Source organism: Argentina anserina, chromosome 7, assembly GCF_933775445.1.
Source record: "Argentina anserina chromosome 7, drPotAnse1.1, whole genome shotgun sequence".
Classification (NCBI taxonomy): Eukaryota; Viridiplantae; Streptophyta; class Magnoliopsida; order Rosales; family Rosaceae; genus Argentina; species Argentina anserina.
The window spans coordinates 3,122,349-3,140,950 of NC_065878.1; the positions used below are offsets into that span (position 1 = coordinate 3,122,349).

The following is an 18,602-nucleotide window of genomic DNA, read 5'->3' on the forward strand; positions in this document are numbered from 1 at the left end:
TCTTACCTGTCCGTTGACACCTATCACAAGAAACACAAAACATGTATGCATCTTTAAAAATAGTAGGCCAATAAAATCCACATTCAAACACCTTCAAAGCTGTTCTACGAGGTCCAAAATGACCTCCACATGCCTCATTATGACAAAAGTTAAGAATCGACCTATGCTCATTTTCTGGGACACATCTCCTAATGACTTGATCACTACATTGTTTCCATAAATACGGTTCATCCCACATATAATGTCTAGCCATTTTCTTCAATTTAGCCTTATTAGCATGCGAAAGTGTATTAGGAAAAGTCTTAGTAACTAAATAATTGACAATGTCTGCATACCAAGGCACACTTACCTCCATCCCAAAGAGTTGCTCATCTGGGAAAGTCTCACGTAGTGGCTCTCTTTTCTCATCTCGCACGATCCTACTCAAATGATCAGCCACCACATTCTCACTTCCCTTCTTATCTCGAATCTCAAGGTCAAATTCTTGAATCAACAGTATCCACCAGATCAACCTGGGCTTAGCATCTTTTTTAGTCATCAAATATCTTAATGCGGCATGGTCAGAATACACAATAACTTTAGAATGCAAAAGATATGATCGAAATTTTTCTAAAGCAAATATTACAGCCAAAAGCTCCTTTTCAATAGTCGAATAATTTATCTGGGCCTCATTAAGAGTCCTAGACGCATAGTAAATTACTATAGGCTTCTTTTCTCTTCTTTGGCCCAACACTGCCCCAATTGCATAGTCTGAAGCATCGCACATCAATTCGAAGGGCAGGTTCCAATCCGGAGGACAAATGATGGGTGCACTAGTCAACAACTCTTTCAATTTCACAAACGCTTTCTCACATGCATCATCCCATATGAACGACACCTCCTTTTGCAATAGGGTACACATAGGTCTCGCCACCATGGAAAAATCCTTGATGAATCTCCTATAAAATCATGCATGACCAAGGAAAGAACGAACCTCTCTCACAGTTGTGGGAGAGGGTAAGTGATGCACAATATCAACCTTAGCCTTGTCTACCTCAATACCCTTAGCAGATATAATATGTCCCAAAACTATCTCTTGATTCACCATGAAATGACATTTTTCCCAATTATGAACAAGGTTAGTTTCTACACACCATCTCAAGATTAACTCTAAGTTCTCTAAACATGCATCAAAGTTTTTTCCATAAACACTAAAATCATCCATAAAGACCTCAATGATATTTTCGATAAAGTCAGAGAAAATAGCAAGCATACATCGTTGAAATGTACCTGGTGCGTTGCACAAACCAAAAGGCATGCGTCGATAGGCAAAAGTGCCAAATGGACATGTAAATGTCGTCTTCTCTTGATCCTCCGGATGAATGCATATCTGGTTGTACCCACTGTACCCATCTAGAAAACAATAGAACTCGTGTCCAGCTAATCTCTCCAACATCTGGTCCATGAACGGCAAAGGCATGTGATCCTTGCGTGTTGTAGCATTCAACTTTCTATAATCAATGCACATCCTATGACCGGTCACCAACCTCTGGGGTACCAACTCATTCGCCTCATTTTTCACAACAGTCACCCCACTCTTCTTAGGCACAATTTGCACTGGTGAAATCCACCGACTGTCCGAGATAGGATAGATCACTCCACAATCAAGCAGCTTGATCACCTCATCTTTCACGATTTTCATCATTGGTGGGTGCAATCTCCTCTGAGCATCACGTGTAGGCTTGGCGCCATCCTCCAAAAGTATCCTATGAACACAAGTTGTAGGGCTGATCCCCTTGATATCCGCCAAAGTCCATCTAATAGCGATCTTGTTCATCTTAAGCACATCAATCAATCTAGCTTCTTGCTGCTTACTCAGTGTTGATGACACAATAACTGGTAGAGTATCATTCTTTCCAAGGTACACATACTTCAAATGATCTGGAAGCTCCTTCAAATCTAACTTTGGGGCTTGTACCACAGATGGTAACAATTTATTAGTGGAAATGGGAATTGACAAGAAAGAGGGATACCTTTTGTATGGTTGAGCTTCAAGTTCATTCACTATTTCAAAAATTTTGGGCTCAAAGTCAGCCCACTCCTCTCTTGGGACACGGTCCCCATGCTTGTCAAATCCGGCCCCTTGCTCCATAGCTAATTGCTATGCTTCCAACGTCTCTGACATAAACTGTGCAATAGAATCATCCACAGAATAACACGAGTTAATGTCAGAAACTGGGTACTTCATTACCTCAAAAATGTTGAAGCTGATAACATTTCCATCAAACTCCATCGTCAAACTCCCATTTGCAACATCGATGCATGTCCTTGCAGTTCTCATGAACGGTCTCCCCAAAAGTAGTGGAGTTGTCTCTAATGGTGATACCTCCATGTCTAGTACATAGAAATCTGCAGGAAAAATCAAGTGACTGACCTGCACAAGGACATCCTCAACATATCCCTTAGGGTACTTGTTAGATCGATCTGCTAATTGGATAATCACATTATCATTCTTCAAAGGTCCTAATCCTAGTGATTGATAAACATTATATGGCATGACATTTATCGAAGCACCTAGATCAAGCATAACATTATCAAATAATGTGTTACCAATTTTACATGGGACAGAGAAACTTCCCGGATCCTTCATCTTAGGGGGTAGCTTCCTTTGTATGACAGCTGAAACTGTCTCATTCATCTTCACTACCTTTTCTTCCCTAATTTGTCTTTTTGAAGTGCAAAGCTCCTTAAGAAATTTCGCATATTTAGGGATCTGCTTGATACACTCTAACAATGGAAGGTTAACTTGCACCTTCCTAAAGACCTCTAACACCTCCTCATCAGATTTATCCTTCTTGCTCTTTGCAAACCTAGAAGGGAAAGGTACATACGAAATAGGATTAGTTTTAACTAATTCATTTGAGTTAGCATTTGTACCTTTGTGTGCTTCATGAATCGGCACACTCTCCTTCTTGGAGGTAGATGGATCTTTCTCCAAGACATTCATCATAGTCATCTCGTCACCCTCCTTAAGAACATGGGTTGTTTGGGCCTTCTTAGCAATACTAGGCCGCTCCTTTAGCTCGAGTCCACTCCTTGTCATGATAGCTTGGGCTTGCTCATTCTTTGGATTAGGTATGACACCACTTGGCAACTTTCCTTGCTCAGAAAAACGGCCCATGAAGTCTACTACCTGACCCATATGCGTTTTTAGCTCCGCAATGTCTTTGTTATTCGCTTGTTGACCCACCACCAAAGTTTGAGTCACGGTATTCAATTGACTTTGTCCAGCAACTAAAGATTTCAACATCTCATCATAATTAGGAGTACTAGCCACGTTGGGAGGTGGAACATTGAGTAGTGGAGCTTGTGGTCTAAACAAACCAGCCGGACGAGGCCCAAATTGCATAGCATTCTGATGTGGCCTTAGTACATTCTCATTATTGGACCACCGAAAGTTTGGATGATCACGTAGGCCAGGGTTGTATGTATTCGAAAATGGATTGTACCTTTGACCTCCTTGATAACCAAGGGCATTGACTTCCTCATACCCTCCACTAGAAGCAACTTGAGGACACTGATCAGTAGGGTGCCCATCCGTACAGATTCCACAAACTTGAGCTCCACTAATCTTCATGAAATGATTCATCATCTTGGACAACTTATCAACCTTGTCCTCTAGAGCAGAGCTTGAACTCGAGTTAGTCTCATGTACTTGCCGTGTAGAACTAGCAGATGTTCCAAATTGTTGGTTGTTCATAGCTCTCTTCTCCAAAAGATCTTTTGCTACTACATTGCTCTTGTCCAAAAACGATCCACCAGCAGCTGAATCAAGGAACTCTCTTTCCATTTGTAGCAATCCTTCATAGAAATATTGAAGCAACATACCTTCTCTAATCCCATGGGCTGGGCATGATGCTACAAGAGATTTGAACCTCTCATAGTAATTGTAGAATGACTCATCTGGTCCTTGCTTGATTCCTGTTATCTGCTTCCTGATGTGTGTCACCCTTGATGAGGGAAAATACTTCGACAAAAACTCATTGACCATTGTTGTCCATGAAGTAATCCTACCAGCAGGTACCTCAAACAACCACTTTTGAGCACGATCCTCCAATGAATAAGGAAACGCTCTCATCTTTACAATCTGAATGTCTGCTCCTCTAGGGCACATAGTCTCACAGTTGAACTGGAACAGAGTGAGATGTTGATTGGGGTCATCTCCTGAGAGTCCATGGAACTTAGGCAAATGATGCAGGAACCCACTCTTCAACTCAAAATCACTCGTCTTGCCCTCCTCTGGAACATGGTACGCTATGTTAGAGGATGATGTCCCCCCAACTGCTCCTTCTACTTGGCCATTTTGCTCTCTGATCGATGCCATTTCTGGTTTTGGAACTAGGTTTTCCTTTGTTCGGCTTTGAACTATGGGCACTGGATCAGGTAAATCGAAATTCAATTGGCCCAAAGGACACGGACTTGTCAACAATTCTAAGTCTGGATCCTCAAAGAACAATGGATTGAGCCTACCACAACTTGATGAACCTGGAAATGGCGAAATGAACCCAAAGTCTCTTTCTTCTTGAAATGAATCTGACTTAATGGAAACGTTATCAAACTGATCTTGAGGCTGAATTCTTTTCAAGCGTGCACTAAACTCTTCGGACCAACCACTAATCTTGGATATTCATGAGCCTGAAAAGAACAATTATTAGTAACTTTACAAAGTATGAAATACAAGTATAAGTAAATACAAACTTTTTTTTTTCACTTTCGTTTTTTTTTCTTTGTTTGTTACTGATTGATTGTTTTTTTGTTTGTTACAAAATCTACAAGTGTAAAGTATTACTAAGTCTAATTGATTTTATTCACACACAATCCTAACATTTAAGGTACGTGGAGCAGAGGAGCTAACTATGCAATGGACTGAAATAGTCCCAGGTAAGGGTCTTGCTTTATCCGATATACCTTAAAAGTTACAATATCATTTTCTTTTGAAACTATATACATCTATTTATACAAAGTTATTTTCTAAGTTATAAAGTGAGGTGGACGTGCGGCCTAAGTACGTCGTCTAGACACAAACTCATTCCTTTGTTTCAGAAGGCTGGATAGCTAGAATCAGAGATAGTCACAAGGCAGGACTCATTTGTTGGACACCACGGGGGCCACATCCTCGAAAGGATGCTTTCCCAATCGACTCCATCACCGAGATGTATGTCAGTCTATGGGCCTCTGAGATCCAATTTTGTAAACCTTGAACCATGGTAATGAAAATAGCATGCCCCTTACTCAGCTTGGAATAAATTTGTGTGTTAGACTGCTCGCAAAGTGTTAATAAAAGCCGCCCTCAACCCCAAGTGACCTTAGCAAGATACAAATGGAGGGTTAAAGCTAATATTAACAAAATGGACTTTACCTATTCCGTTCATTTTATAACTTACAATAAACTAAGCATAAATAAACATTTTAGTTTTCTTAATTATCTAACTGTAACAAGTATCATATTTGCATACTACAACAAAATTAAAACATTTATCACTAAAATATAGAATAAAAAAAAGTTAATTTTTTTTACAAAGTTACTGTTCACGGCTGTTTATTTACTGTGAGTACTTTACTGTTACCGATTACTGTTCATATACATATTATTTTTTTATTATTCCTTTTTTATTTACTGTACAAAATTTATTTTTACTTTTTTTTACAAGTATTTTACATTTTTACACTTTACAAAAAAAGTAAAAAAAAATTTACAGAGATTTACTTTTTTTTAGGTGTAAAAAAAAACTTATAATTGTTTTTATTGAATGTTACTGTTCACTGTACTATTTACACGAATTTATTTTTACAAATATACAATATAGTACAAAATTAACACTTCAAAGAATTGAGATTTTCTCAATTCCCCGGCAACGGCGCCAAAATGATAAAGCGTTTTGTTAAAACGTCTATAATAAACCCTGTAAAACATCATCGTTAGTATAGAATAAGCAGTGATCGTTCTTTCCGGGGAATTGTAGGGAACTCTAAACTTTTAGTGTTAACAAATAATGGGGGGTTTGAGATTGATTATTAACTACTAAAATAAAACCTAAATTATTATTTACATGATCGACTTCTCTTTAACAAACTTAAACCAAATTTACCATTACACCACATAATTACAAGTTCGAACCTATCATGCATTCTAATTCAACCAATTACATACTTTTTAGACACCAATACAATTAGAGCCTTAGGGGATCATCTAATCATGCAAGATTTCAATTAACATTTAGATTGACTTATGGCCTAATCTAAATTTGCATGCAATCAAATTCAATAACACTTAGAGTATAAATCAAATTCAATTACATTTAAGCACCAAATCTTTGTTGGAGACATGTTTCATGTATGGCGTCACCCACCATGGTTTTACATGCAAATTTCCAGAATTTTTACCACTTTTAATCAACACAAACCGAACCTACTTAGGGCATGATTCGATTTGTGTCAATATGGTTGATGAATCTAGCACTCAAACACAATCTTAGGGACTACATCCAAGCACTAAATTCATATGCACATATCTGAAAATTATCTAAAAGTATGAGAAAGATGATTAGAACACAACAATAGAAATACAAACTCATTAATTATAGGAAACCATTAATTTGGCAAAGAACCAAAAATCCAATAAAACAATCTGAAAATTTGGATTCTTAATACAAAACAATAATCTCACACAAACATCATACTACAATCTTCATAGACAAAGTATTGTAAAAAATCAAAAACGAACAAACCCGTGGAGAAGAGTTGCGAAAATCACACGTTGTAGGAACCTTGGAGGTGTGTCTTCAATGGTGATTTCGGTGGAGATGGAATTTGTATATGGGGAGAATGGCTTGCTGTTTTGGTAAAGGATGTTTGAGGTAGTATTTTGGTAGAGGTTTGGCTCTTGAATGCAAATGAGAAGTGATGATATTTGAGAGGTGAAGCCATGTATATATAGAGGAAAGATGGAGGGTTTGAAATTGCTTCTTTCTTCCTATAATAATGTCATGCTTTAATCCCTAAAACATGGAAAGTTGTATTCCCTAAAACATGGGATGCTTTAATCCCTAAAACATGTCATGTTTTATGTCTTTAATGATCATCTTCTATTTAATTGTTGCATGACTTGGCTTCATCTTTTTTTTTTAATTATCTCTTCAATCCAATCTGAAAATAAGAAAATAAAATCATAAGTAAGAGATAATTAGTTTCAAAACCTAACAAGGATTCCTAGTCAAACTAGGAATATAAACCAATTATGCGTTTTAAACTCATGTAAGCACAAAAATGCATCCAATACTGCTCAAGACTCTTATTACGACTCAATGACTCAATAGTACAACAATAAGGGCTAAGCAAAGTACAAATTGAGGTAAAAACAATTTAAGAACGTCGCACAAAGTGCTCCTATCAGGTGATTGGTGTAGTGGTTTAGTGGGTTAGGATCTTGTTGCTGTTTTGGGACAGTTGAGAGAAAGAGTGAGACCGAGAGAGTGGTATTAGGGAAGTAAGGGAGTAGTATGAGTTGTTAAGGGTGTTGGAAGTCGTGTAGAGAGAGTGAAAGCACCAAACATTGGGTTAGGGAGGCTTTAGTAGTTTTGAGGTTTTGTTGAGTTGTTTGGCGTTTTGAACTTAATTGTTACTAAGTGAGATTTGTCACTTAGGTACTTGGAGTTCATCGAAACGCATAAATGAACTCTTTTGGAGTTACAAGTTGAAAAGCGGGAGCGCAAAAGGTGAGTAAACCTCACGTTTGGTCTAGTTACCTTGGCGGTAACTAGACGTGTGAACATACATTTTATATATTTTCTTCTTGTTGTGTGATTGAATATAAATGTGTATATATTTAGTGATTTATATATGTATATCTAAATGGTAATATGATATGCATATATTTATCACTAAGTATATAAAACTACTATATTGTGAAATATATTTTGTATTTTTAATTGGTTTTCATTGAACTATGGAGGATGGGACCGATGGGGGAATAAAATGTACCTCTCGGTAAATTTGAGGTTTTTAGATGGAATATTTGTATAGTCGAAGTGCTTATATGTTGTGTAACCGGAAGGGAAGAAAATGTACCTTCCGGCGTTATTGTGTTGTGATTATTTTGTTGTTACCGGAAGGGAAGAAAATGTACCTTCCGGTATGATTATTGCGTGTGTAGCTTTGTGGGTTGTGGTGTTGTCTTTGTGGCGGCCTTTTTAGGCAAAAGACTTGTGTGTGTTGTTCTGCCTTAGTGGCGGCCAGTTTGGCGAAAGAAAATGAATACATATAATTTAGCCTTAGCGGCGGACCAAGTGGCAAAATGTATTTCAATGTTTTGCTTGTGTGGCGGCCTTAGTGGCGTAGGCATATGTCAGAACCACTCCTTGGCCGGTTGTGGGGATGATCATCTAGAGCTCTAGTATTACTGCCAATCTTCTGGGTGCGACTTGAGGGTCGCATTAACCCAGAATGTTCTGCATGTGTTGCGATGTGATTGTGAGTTGTGATTATGTTTGTGTGACAATATGTGGCGTTTGTTGTGACATTGGTTGCAAATTGACGTTGTTAGTGTTGTGTTGATAATGTTGTTTTACATATATTTCTGAGTTTAGAAATATGTTACATTATCTCTGAGTCTTTCTTTTAGTTACTTATACCAGCTTTGTAGCTGACCAGGTTTGTGTTTATAATCCTGGTGTACCATTATTGGTGCAGGGGGTAGTATTGCAGGTACTTCGCAGTAGTAGAGGAGGAAGGAGTGAGCAGTGTAACAGCAAGGTGTTGTTTTTACTTATGTTCATTTTCCTATTTTGGTGAGGACTTATGAGAATTGACTACTGTACAACATACAAGTGTATTTACGTTTTGTTACAATTTGAAATCTAAGTGTTTTGTTAAACTTGGATAAGATATTAAGCTGCTGTAACATAATTTCATTTATTGAAGTTATATCAGAGTGCTAGCATCCACAAATTCGAAATTTTACTGTTCTGAATTTAGGGATGTTACATGATAGATCTTTACTTACATTCATTGGTACAATTGATATACAGGTAGACTATATGGTACTATAGCTTTAGGATTTCACAAACATCATGAATCATTCTTCAAATCGATTTCATAAAACCAAATTATTTTCCTCTGCATATAATTCATCTGGGCCTGTAAAAATCAATTTTTTAATAAACATAGGTCTAACCCGACCCAGACTGCAACAAACCTGACATTAAAAGCCACAACGGCTAATTTTCAAAAGATCATCTGCTATGAACTTATGATCATGTCTGGTTTTTTCTCTCTCCATATGGATTTTGCTTCCGCTAACTCAATTGCAGGTTTTATTTGAGAAAGGTTAAGAAACTTAAAAGATCATACTGTCATTGAGTTGGTTCTGCAAATTTAAATTTTACGATATTATTGCTTGTTTTTGTTCTAGTTTTTTATCTAATGCAGGTGAATTCATTCAGCAAAATTCTTTAGTTTCAGAACATGAATATGACTTTCAGAATTTGCTTTTGTATGATCAAATTGATACTTTGAACTGCAAATTATATTCATGTTATACACTAATGTGCAAGAACCAAATAAACAAACTGTATATAACTCCCCCCATTCATCATATTGTTGTTTTTTAAGCCTTTGCGTTTGAAACTGAGTTTTGATATGTTAATTAATTAATTGAACTTGCGGATATATTCATCTTGATTCATGAAGAATTTTTGGATTAATCATAGATTTGTTACACCAAAGTAACTTATATAATTTTTTTCAAATTTTAATTAAAGCTGCAGAAAATCAGTTCGACTGCATAGTCTTGATTAATTAAAACTACATAGGTTTTCCCTTGTTAAGGAGAAATTTTTCTGTGCTACTGTTCGAGCTGGGAAAACGGATCCTCCTCAGAGAACAATCAGCAAGCCCCGGTGTCGAACCCTAGACGGTTCGACCCTTCGTTCTCTGTTGTCGCTAGCGTGCCAGTACCTTTAAGTTAGGTACAACTCTTGCTTTGTTTGATGATGATTGTGCCCCACGTACTGTCTTATTCTCAAACGATTGCCCACAGTTACTGATAAACCGCTGAAGTTTGAATAACCTATACACAACCGGAGTTGCTAGGTACCTTTCACTCCACCTCAAGTAGATGGCCAATCTTACTTTTGACCGCTTGGGGAAAAGCAGAGCTTATACTGTGTCGTTATAGCAGGACTCTCTCGCGAATGGGATTTGCTGACTAGTGCAGACTTTGTGTTTGCTAGAAGCTAGGCTAGCGACTCGATGGACTTGACTGGAATTGCCGAAGTTAACCGGACTTCTTAATACATGCAGCGCGAGGCGTACATCTGGGTAGCTCCGCTTCGATGGGAGACTTGGTTGCCGAAGCTAATCGGACTTTTGCTCCGTGAGGAGGCTTGACTATGCGGTTGCGCGATAGTTTGTTTGACGTTGTGTCTGTTATTCTGTGCATTCAACCCCCTTATATAGAGAACACAACTTGTTTTTTCTTGCGAATCAAGTCTTGAGAACCTCCTAGTTGATTTAGATTTACCTTCCTTAATCAACTCAGATTCTATACGGTGATAGTCCCCTAAATCTATTCCAATACGGTATGTAATCTCGCTTTGTGATATACTTTTCCCAAATAACCAGTCCACGAGCCTAAATAGTCTAGATAATACCGAAGTATTATTTTAGCCCAAACATTGCCCCCCAGGCTTTAAAATTGAAGACCCTGCGAAATTAAAAAGGGCTAGAAGAAAACCCCAAACGGTTATCTTTTTAAAATAATCTGAAACGCTTTACGTTCCCCCTTTACCAACTGACACGCGCCTTCACCTCGAACCATTACAACCTTTCGAGCTGAAGTACGCGAAAAACACTTACTGTTTCGGAAACTCAGACCAGTTCCAATCGAGCAAACGCGACTCTTCCCCGAACCCGTCAGTTTCGATTTCAGAAACCCCTTCAGTTCCTATATAAATCGCGCTTACGAACCCAACAAATCCATCCAACCCGATCGCTCTATCATCAGAAAATCCAGAAAGCCCTCTTTTGAAATTCTTAATCTCTGACAACAATGGCACAGAAACCCAACCAACGTGATGCCCAGACAGGTGCAAGACCTCTTTGCAATTATCCAAACAACGAACCCACCAATCGCACCACCATCGGAGTGATTGACGATAGCACCATGTTCTTGGGCCCTTCTCTTGCATGAATCCCAGAGCACATCAATACCGACTACCACCACCGCTCGCGAACTCCTCCGCTTGCCTTTAGGAACACCCCGGCCACCTTCAGGGGATGGCAAGTGCACATTCACCATGATACCCCTATCGGAGCATGGCCCATTGTTTCTGAAGCCATGCAACTATGGTATGAAGGTCGCCGCCTGATCGATCGCGACATCTGGAAAGCGGCAGGATTCTTGGAAAGTATTGACCTCTCCTTCAAACTGACTCATGATGGAGGCAATAGATGTGCCATCATGACCGCTGCTAGCTTCTGGAATTCCGCAAGTAATACCTTCGACTTTCAATTTGGTCAAATGGGTATATCTTTGCTAGACATCGTAGGTCTACCAGTTGGTACCAGGCCCTATAGAGATCAGGACTATTTTGATGCTGAGTACCGGGCCATCGCCACTCGCGACGTTGGTATCTATCAATCGTATGGCTCCTGAGTTTCCAGTTTTGATCGCAACCATACTGCCAATGCTGGAATCGCCTTCTTGGAATACTGACAAAGTTCCTTTTCTGCTCCAACTCTAAGAAGATGACTAGGCACCACCTGCAGCTCGCGACCCTTCTCTACAATGGCCACAATGTGGGTCTAGCGCAAATAGTTCTGGCAGAACTCTACTGTATGCTGCGCGCGCTCACTATGGAACCCCTCAATTATCATAAGCTCTCAGGGCCTATGTGGATTCTAGACCTCTGAATCCAGGTTTACTTTGTGCAACTGCGAAATGAAAACGCAAGAGATTTCCATCTAACAGAAGTATTGGGAAAAGCGTTTGTTGGTTTAGAGCCCAACTTTACTCTTCGCTACGCCGCATGCTTCGAGTACTTTTATACCCTGGATGCCTCAGTTCTTGACTCTGCACAGCTGCTTCTAGACCGCACTCACCCTGATGCTATCGGAGGCGGCTTCTTAACCCTCCAACGCTATGATAGGGAGAGTCGGCATTTGTTTGAACATGTTGTATCTATGGTGGACTTACCCCGACATCGCTACAATGGAGTAGAACTCTATGCCCCCCATCTATTCACGAGGCAATTAGGCATGATTCAAATGGTTCCATTCCCTCCCATTGAGAGTCTGAACCTGTTTTCCTCATGGCGACGCCCCATGGTCCCCGTTACTGACACTAATCCTGGGCACCAGCCCCCGTCTCAGTTGCAACCTCTTCCCCTTCCTGTGATAGCAAGTAGGAGTATCCTTCGCTGCTTTCGCGTCGACAAAGCTTATCCCCACTGGTGGGAGAAGATCAACTTTGGCCAGACGGGGCTCAGAAGATACTTGCAGGAAGATCCTGAGGTTCCTGGTGATGAGGATCTGCTGCGGACAGTTATTCCAAATGTTGTCAGAATCATTCCTTCAAGGGTAAACTCCTAACGCCTCTTCGAACTCCTAAAGTTCTTATTCAAACACAGGCTAAAAACCACTAACTGGTTCATGTTGCAGGTTTTTGAGAATACAGCTGGTGCTTCCTCCTCCCAAGGCCGTAAGCGAGGGAGAACGGCCCCTAGCCCTGATAACGACGAGGATGATCCTGACGCCATAGACTTCAGCCCTGTAAGTCCTCACCCTTATTTGATTTTCTTAAAAGGTGCTAAATGTTCGCCGCTAACCAACATCTGTGACCCTCAGCTGACTCAGCGGAGAAGAATAGCTGCCTCAAGCCCCTCTGCCCCGCTCGCGATTGCTGCAATACCGCGGGCAGCAACCAATCAGGTCAACCCTGAGCCAATGACTGGGACCAGTAACCCAGAGACAACAAGTGAGGTAAAAAAGAACACCCTATTTGTTCCAACTAGCGATACATTCATGAACCACTTTGACTGATTCTTATCTGATTTGTAGGTTCTCGAGAACCCAACTTCACCACCTCTGTCCACCACTCAAGTTGCCGCAACCGCGATGGAAGACATTTCTGTAAGTAGTTAAACACACTGTTGCCCCCAAGCAACACTTTGTTATTTGCTAGGATGTAGTTCCTTTATCTTATATTGTTCGTTTGTGGATCAATGATATCCTTCCTGGTCTCTAACACAAGTTCATGTTGACGCTCAGTCGCCTACCACAGAAGTCGCGACTGCTATCCAACAAGCTGTGGTCATGTACCAAGAACCCATTCAAGCTACTCCCCCTATCACGGTGGTAAGCACTCAGACCTTGGAGCCGCAAATATCAATCAACCCCACAGCAGCGCTCTCGCACTGCTCTTCAACTCAAATTTTGGAGAATGAGGTAGGAGATGAAGAAGGTGTGACCAACTCTCACCCAGAAGATAAAGATGTGGAGTGTCCCTTTGCGAATGCGACCCCAGCGAGCCCTGATGTTGCACCACAACCCCTTTCGGGAAACAATGCTCCCTCTTCTCAATCTGATGGGGTAAAACCCTTAACCACTTCCTGGTTTATATGTTTCTGCTCCCCTTTGCTTAATTGTCTTATTAATTGTTCTTTACTCTCTGTAGGTTGTGGCAATCGCGACTACTTCCAGCCTGCCAATTGCACCAACTGTTGGAGCCTCTGGATCCACACATGCTGTTGATCCATCAGGGAATCATCCTATTCCCTCTCTGGAAGATCTTCTAGATGCTATGCTGGTTCCGGCCAGCCCCTTAATGTCCCTAGAGTCTCAAGAGCTTGTCCAGGCCCGGGCACAACTTGCGGAACTATCCTCTGAAGATCTAACTGACCCAGCTCGTCTGGTTAAGGTGAAAGATGCCCTTCGCTACTTTAAGCTACACTCACCTGATCCCAGCCTAGTCGCGAATGCTGAATAGGCATTGAGCACCATTCTATGCCTCATGGCAGAATGCCACACCTTGAGGAACCAGTCTCAGAGTCTGTCGCAACACAACGCTGATGCCAGACACTTTATTACGCAAAGCCCTGCTCAAATTAAGCCCAAGCTTCATCATGCCAAGACCAGCCGTTCGCAACAAATCAGTGCATTGCGGCAACAAATAGCGGAGCTTGAAGCTGAGCAAGCTAGAGAGCTCAAGGCTGTGTAGGAAGAGATAAAGAGTATTGTACCCCAGATACAGGAGCGCAAAAGGCAACTGGCGGTTTCCGAGGCTGAAGAAAGGAGGCTCAACAACCTGATATGCGTCAAAGCTAACGATATTGGAAAGCTTCTCTTAGACATTCGCCTTGTTGGATATAGAATGTAACTTGAACATCAAAGTATTTAGTAGTAAGAATTGCAACTTATCTCTGTCTGTTCCCCCTATTCGAATCTCCTTGACTCGTCAAAAACCCAACTAAAAGCCCACGGCTAGAGCCTAACTCAATTCGTCACCGTGCAAGTTTGCATGCAAACCCTCGTAAACATGAGCAATCAATACTGGGAAACGCACCAACCGTTTCAGGTTGACCATTATTGCTGCAATAAATCCCGGGTGTGATCTCCAAATCTGTATCTCTAATCTCATCCCATGAATCCAAGTTTCTTCTGCTATAAAACGAAACCCTAAGGAAAGAACACACAATGCTCTCTTCCGCAGCCTCCAACCATGTCTATTCCATTTCTTCATTCGAAACCCCTTAGGTTGCTTAAATTTCATCCCCCAGATTTGCAAACTCAGTAGCAATTTGTGAGAGTCTTATTCTACCCTCAAATGTGAGGTGGGAGTCTTATTCCACCCTCACATCCTCATTTCTTTGTAGTTCAACACTAGGGATCTGCCCTGCATTAAGGGTTGATCCTAGTGAAGGATTACAAGTGAGAGAGGAAGAGGCAGCCCTTCCTGCGGCCTATTCATCATTGTTTAGTCGCCGAGCATCGGGAAGCAGGCTGCCAAATTCAGGACCAAAGCCAATAGGTACATCATGCTCGTCACGTACCTCTTTTGATACGCGACGCGAGCTGTTGTACCTTCTATGTGTAATCTCCTCCAATCTCCCTTCTTGGAAGGAACATCAGGAGAAGTGTACAAATCAAGGCTTTGGATCCCTCATGCTACCACCAATTTTCCAATTAGAACCTTTGTTTGGCCTCCAACTGGTGCAGCTTAATCTCGAGTTTCTCGCGATAGTGGGATGAACAGGAGGAATTGTGAAGACCTTTCCACCTAGCATAGATGGTGTTAGAGCTTGTTAAAGTGTAATAGTATAGATCTTGTATGAAGTTTCTGGCCACAAAGCCATATGAATAAAACACAATTTGTTTCGTAAAAACACTTGTACTGTTTTACTGCTGCGTAACAAAAGTTACAACCAATTCTGGACCACAAGTATTGGTCCAATGTGTTACAAAAAATGCCGGAGCATGATTAAGAAACTCATAAAGTTTCAAAAACTCGGTAGTTGCGGGGCTCCGCTCGCGACCGGCAGTAACGTTCACGACCGTTAGTAACGTTCGCGAACCGCAAAATTTTCTAGGTCTGCAACCTCTAAGTACTGAGTATCCATGGTGTTGCCCCCCTGTTTACTTGGTTGAAAGGATGAAAACCAAGGAAACACTAAGTCCGAACACCAACTATTGTGCTTGCACCGCTGGCGGTGGATCTTCATACTCCCAAACACTAGGAAAGTACTTCTTAAGATGGCGACCGTTTATGGGATTTCTGTGAACATTCTCATCAGTATCGCGAAGGTAGTAGGCGCCTTTGCCCATTACTCTATCAATCACAAAAGGACCTTCCCATTTAGCAGACCATTTACCACGACCATCAACTCGCTCACCATAAGGCAGACAAGCTTTCCAAACTAAGTCCCGAACTCCAAAGTTGCGTCCTCTCGTGCGTTTGTCATAAAGTCGTGCTATCCTTTTCTTTTCGGCAATGAGGCTGTCGAGAGCTTCCATCCGGCGAAAGTCGAAGTCCTCATGCTCTTCAAACATAGCTTGAACATAATCCCCACCAATCAACTGGTGCTGCTCGCGAACCCTTAACGACTGAACATTAATTTCTATAGGAAGTACCGCATCATGTCCATACATCAACGCATAAGGTGTAGTACCAGTTGGAGTACGTTTGGAAGTTCTATAAGCCCATAATGTGTGATCCAACTCTGTATGCCAAGATCGCGGATTTGCATCCAACATTCGTTTGAGTATAGACATAATGACGTGGTTACTAGCTTCGGCCTGGCCATTTGCTTGAGCATAATAAGGACTGGAATGCAGAAACTTGATCCCATAGCCAGCTAAGAATTTCTGAGTCCTTTCAGCCATGAAACCTGCCCCCCCCTGTCTGCCACCAAACATTCTGGAATGCCATACCTAGTGATAATATATTTAAAGATAAAATCAGTGATCACCTCCGAAAATGTCGTCCTGACTCGTATAGTCTCGACTCACTTAGTGAAGAAGTCTGTAGCCAGTAGAATGTGCTTGTGTTGTAAAGAAGAATTGGGATAAATCTCCCCAATAAAGTCTAAAGCCCATCCGCGACCTGGCCAAGGTTTAATTATTGGTTGCAGGGGAACGTCAGGCACATGCTGGACTGGTCCATGCATTTGACATTCAATGCAACCCTGCGCGAAGCAGATGCAGTCCTTGAGCATGGTAGGCCAATAGAAACCATAGCGACGAATGAGCCACCGCATCTTTAGACCATCTTGGTGAGAACCACAATTGCCACAATGAACCTCTCGTAAGCACCTCTTAGCCTCAGCTCCATAGATGCATCGTAGGTATAAGCCATCTTCTGTCCTGCGCAATAGCTCACCGCCTCGAAGGACATAGTTAGTAGCAAAATATCTAACCCTCTTGTCCACCGGTGCAGAAGGATCAGTGAGGTACTGGATAATTGGTTGCCGCCAATCTACATCAATGGGGTCAATAACCGCTACCAACCATTCATCGTTAACCTCTTTTGTTGCCAGAAAGGAAGGTAATGTGCGTCTCTGAACCTTCAAAATCCTCTCGCGAACGCCATCTGCCAAACGAATGCCCGTAGCCAGCTGTGCTAATTCATTGGCAGCGAAATTTCGTTCTCGAGGAATATAGTCAAGCACCACGTCTATAAATTGCTCTAACAATTCCGATGCTCGCTCCCAAAAAGGAAGTAATGTAAAATTGTTGCACTTATAGACACCCTTGAGCTGATTAATAACTAGGAGTGAATCACCTAATATCTCTACCTCGGTGACCTCCAGATCAAGCAACAGCTCCAGGCCAATGATGATGGCCTCATATTCTGCCTGATTGTTAGTGCACTTCCATTCGAGCTGAAAAGAGTAACAATGTCTCACTCCGGAAGGATTAACCAATGCAACACCCGCTCCTGACAAATGATCAGTGATGCAACCATCAAAATACCTAACCCAAGGCTGAGTGTGAACAAAGGAGACTACCACGTTCTGGTCTTCAACGTCTTCCATAATAGGATGGTGCAACAAAAAGTCGGACATTGCCTGTCCTGTGAGCGCCTTTAAAAGTGTATACTGTAAAGAAAACTCTGATAACGCCAAGATCCACTTGCCAATCTGACCCCTAAGCATAGGTCTAGTAAGCATATACTTCACTAAATCTGTTTGTGCCACCACCACCGTAGTGAAGGACAACATGTAATGGCGGAGCTTAGTACCAGTAAAGTACAAAGCTAAGCACAACCTCTCAATTGGCGAGTATCTAGTTTCGGCGTCTAATAAGGTTCGGCTCAGGTAATAAACCGCATGCTCAATCTTCTTGCTCCCCTCTCCATCACCATCTTGTGCTAAGAGTCCTGCAATTGAGTAAGGGGATGCTGAGATGCATAGCTTCAACGGTACCCCAGGCCGTGGTGGCCGAAGAACAGGTAGACGAGCAAGATATTAGAAATGAACATGTGGCCGAAGACTGCGGTTTTGCGAGCGGAATTAGAAATGAAGCGTCGAAGGAAGTTTATTTTCCCAAGCAAACTCTGAAGTTCCTTCTTGTTCCTTGGTGTCGGCGTGTCTAGAACCGCTTTTGCCTTATCCTCCGCGACCTCAATACCTCGTTCATACACGATGAAACCCAAGAAGTCTCCTGCTCGAACCCCAAAAATGCATTTAACTGGGTTCATCCGGAGCTTGTACTTTCTCATCCTAGTGAACACTGTTCTCAAATTCTTGATGTGATCTTCTTTCTTCTTAGACTTGACCACCACGTCATCAATATATACTTCGAGAATGCCCCCCAGCACATCGTGGAAAATCAGGTTCATTGCTCGCTAGTATGTAGCCCCCGAGTTGGTCAGACCAAATGGCATATTGTTATATTCAAACACTCCAGTGAACCCTGGACATCGAAATGCTGTTTTGTGCCTATCCGGTTCATAAACAAGAATCTGGTGGTAACCAGTTGTGCTGTCCATAAAAGATAGTAGTTCATGCCCTGCGACTACATCGACCAACATATCCGCCACGGGCATGAGATAGACATCTTTCGGTGTC

The 18,602-nt window shown here is 41.5% G+C and overlaps 1 protein-coding gene across 1 annotated transcript; it reads right to left on the minus strand.

Annotated features, from left to right (window-relative positions):
* Positions 1–15,720: 15,720 nt before the first annotated feature.
* On the minus strand, positions 15,721–18,373 carry LOC126803415 (uncharacterized). The gene is made up of 3 exons (XM_050531224.1): positions 18,088–18,373; positions 16,543–17,911; positions 15,721–16,450 (listed from the first exon to the last, which is right to left on the minus strand). Exons 1-3 carry the CDS (start codon positions 18,371–18,373, stop codon positions 15,721–15,723), a joined length of 2,385 nt encoding a protein of 794 aa, XP_050387181.1.
* Between the last annotated feature and the right edge of the window lie 229 nt (positions 18,374–18,602).

Bases quoted from the DNA above. Each gene is read 5' to 3' on its own strand.
- LOC126803415 (XM_050531224.1), bottom strand. From the start codon at position 18,373: ATGAACCTGATTTTCCACGATGTGCTGGGGGGCATTCTCGAAGTATAT. The intron at 17,912-18,087 runs GTTTGCTTGGGA...ACTCAATTGCAG, and splicing joins GAACAAGAAGGAACTTCAGA to GACTCTTAGCACAAGATGGT. The intron at 16,451-16,542 runs GTGAGTCGAGAC...ATGGCATTCCAG, and splicing joins GCTACAGACTTCTTCACTAA to AATGTTTGGTGGCAGACAGG.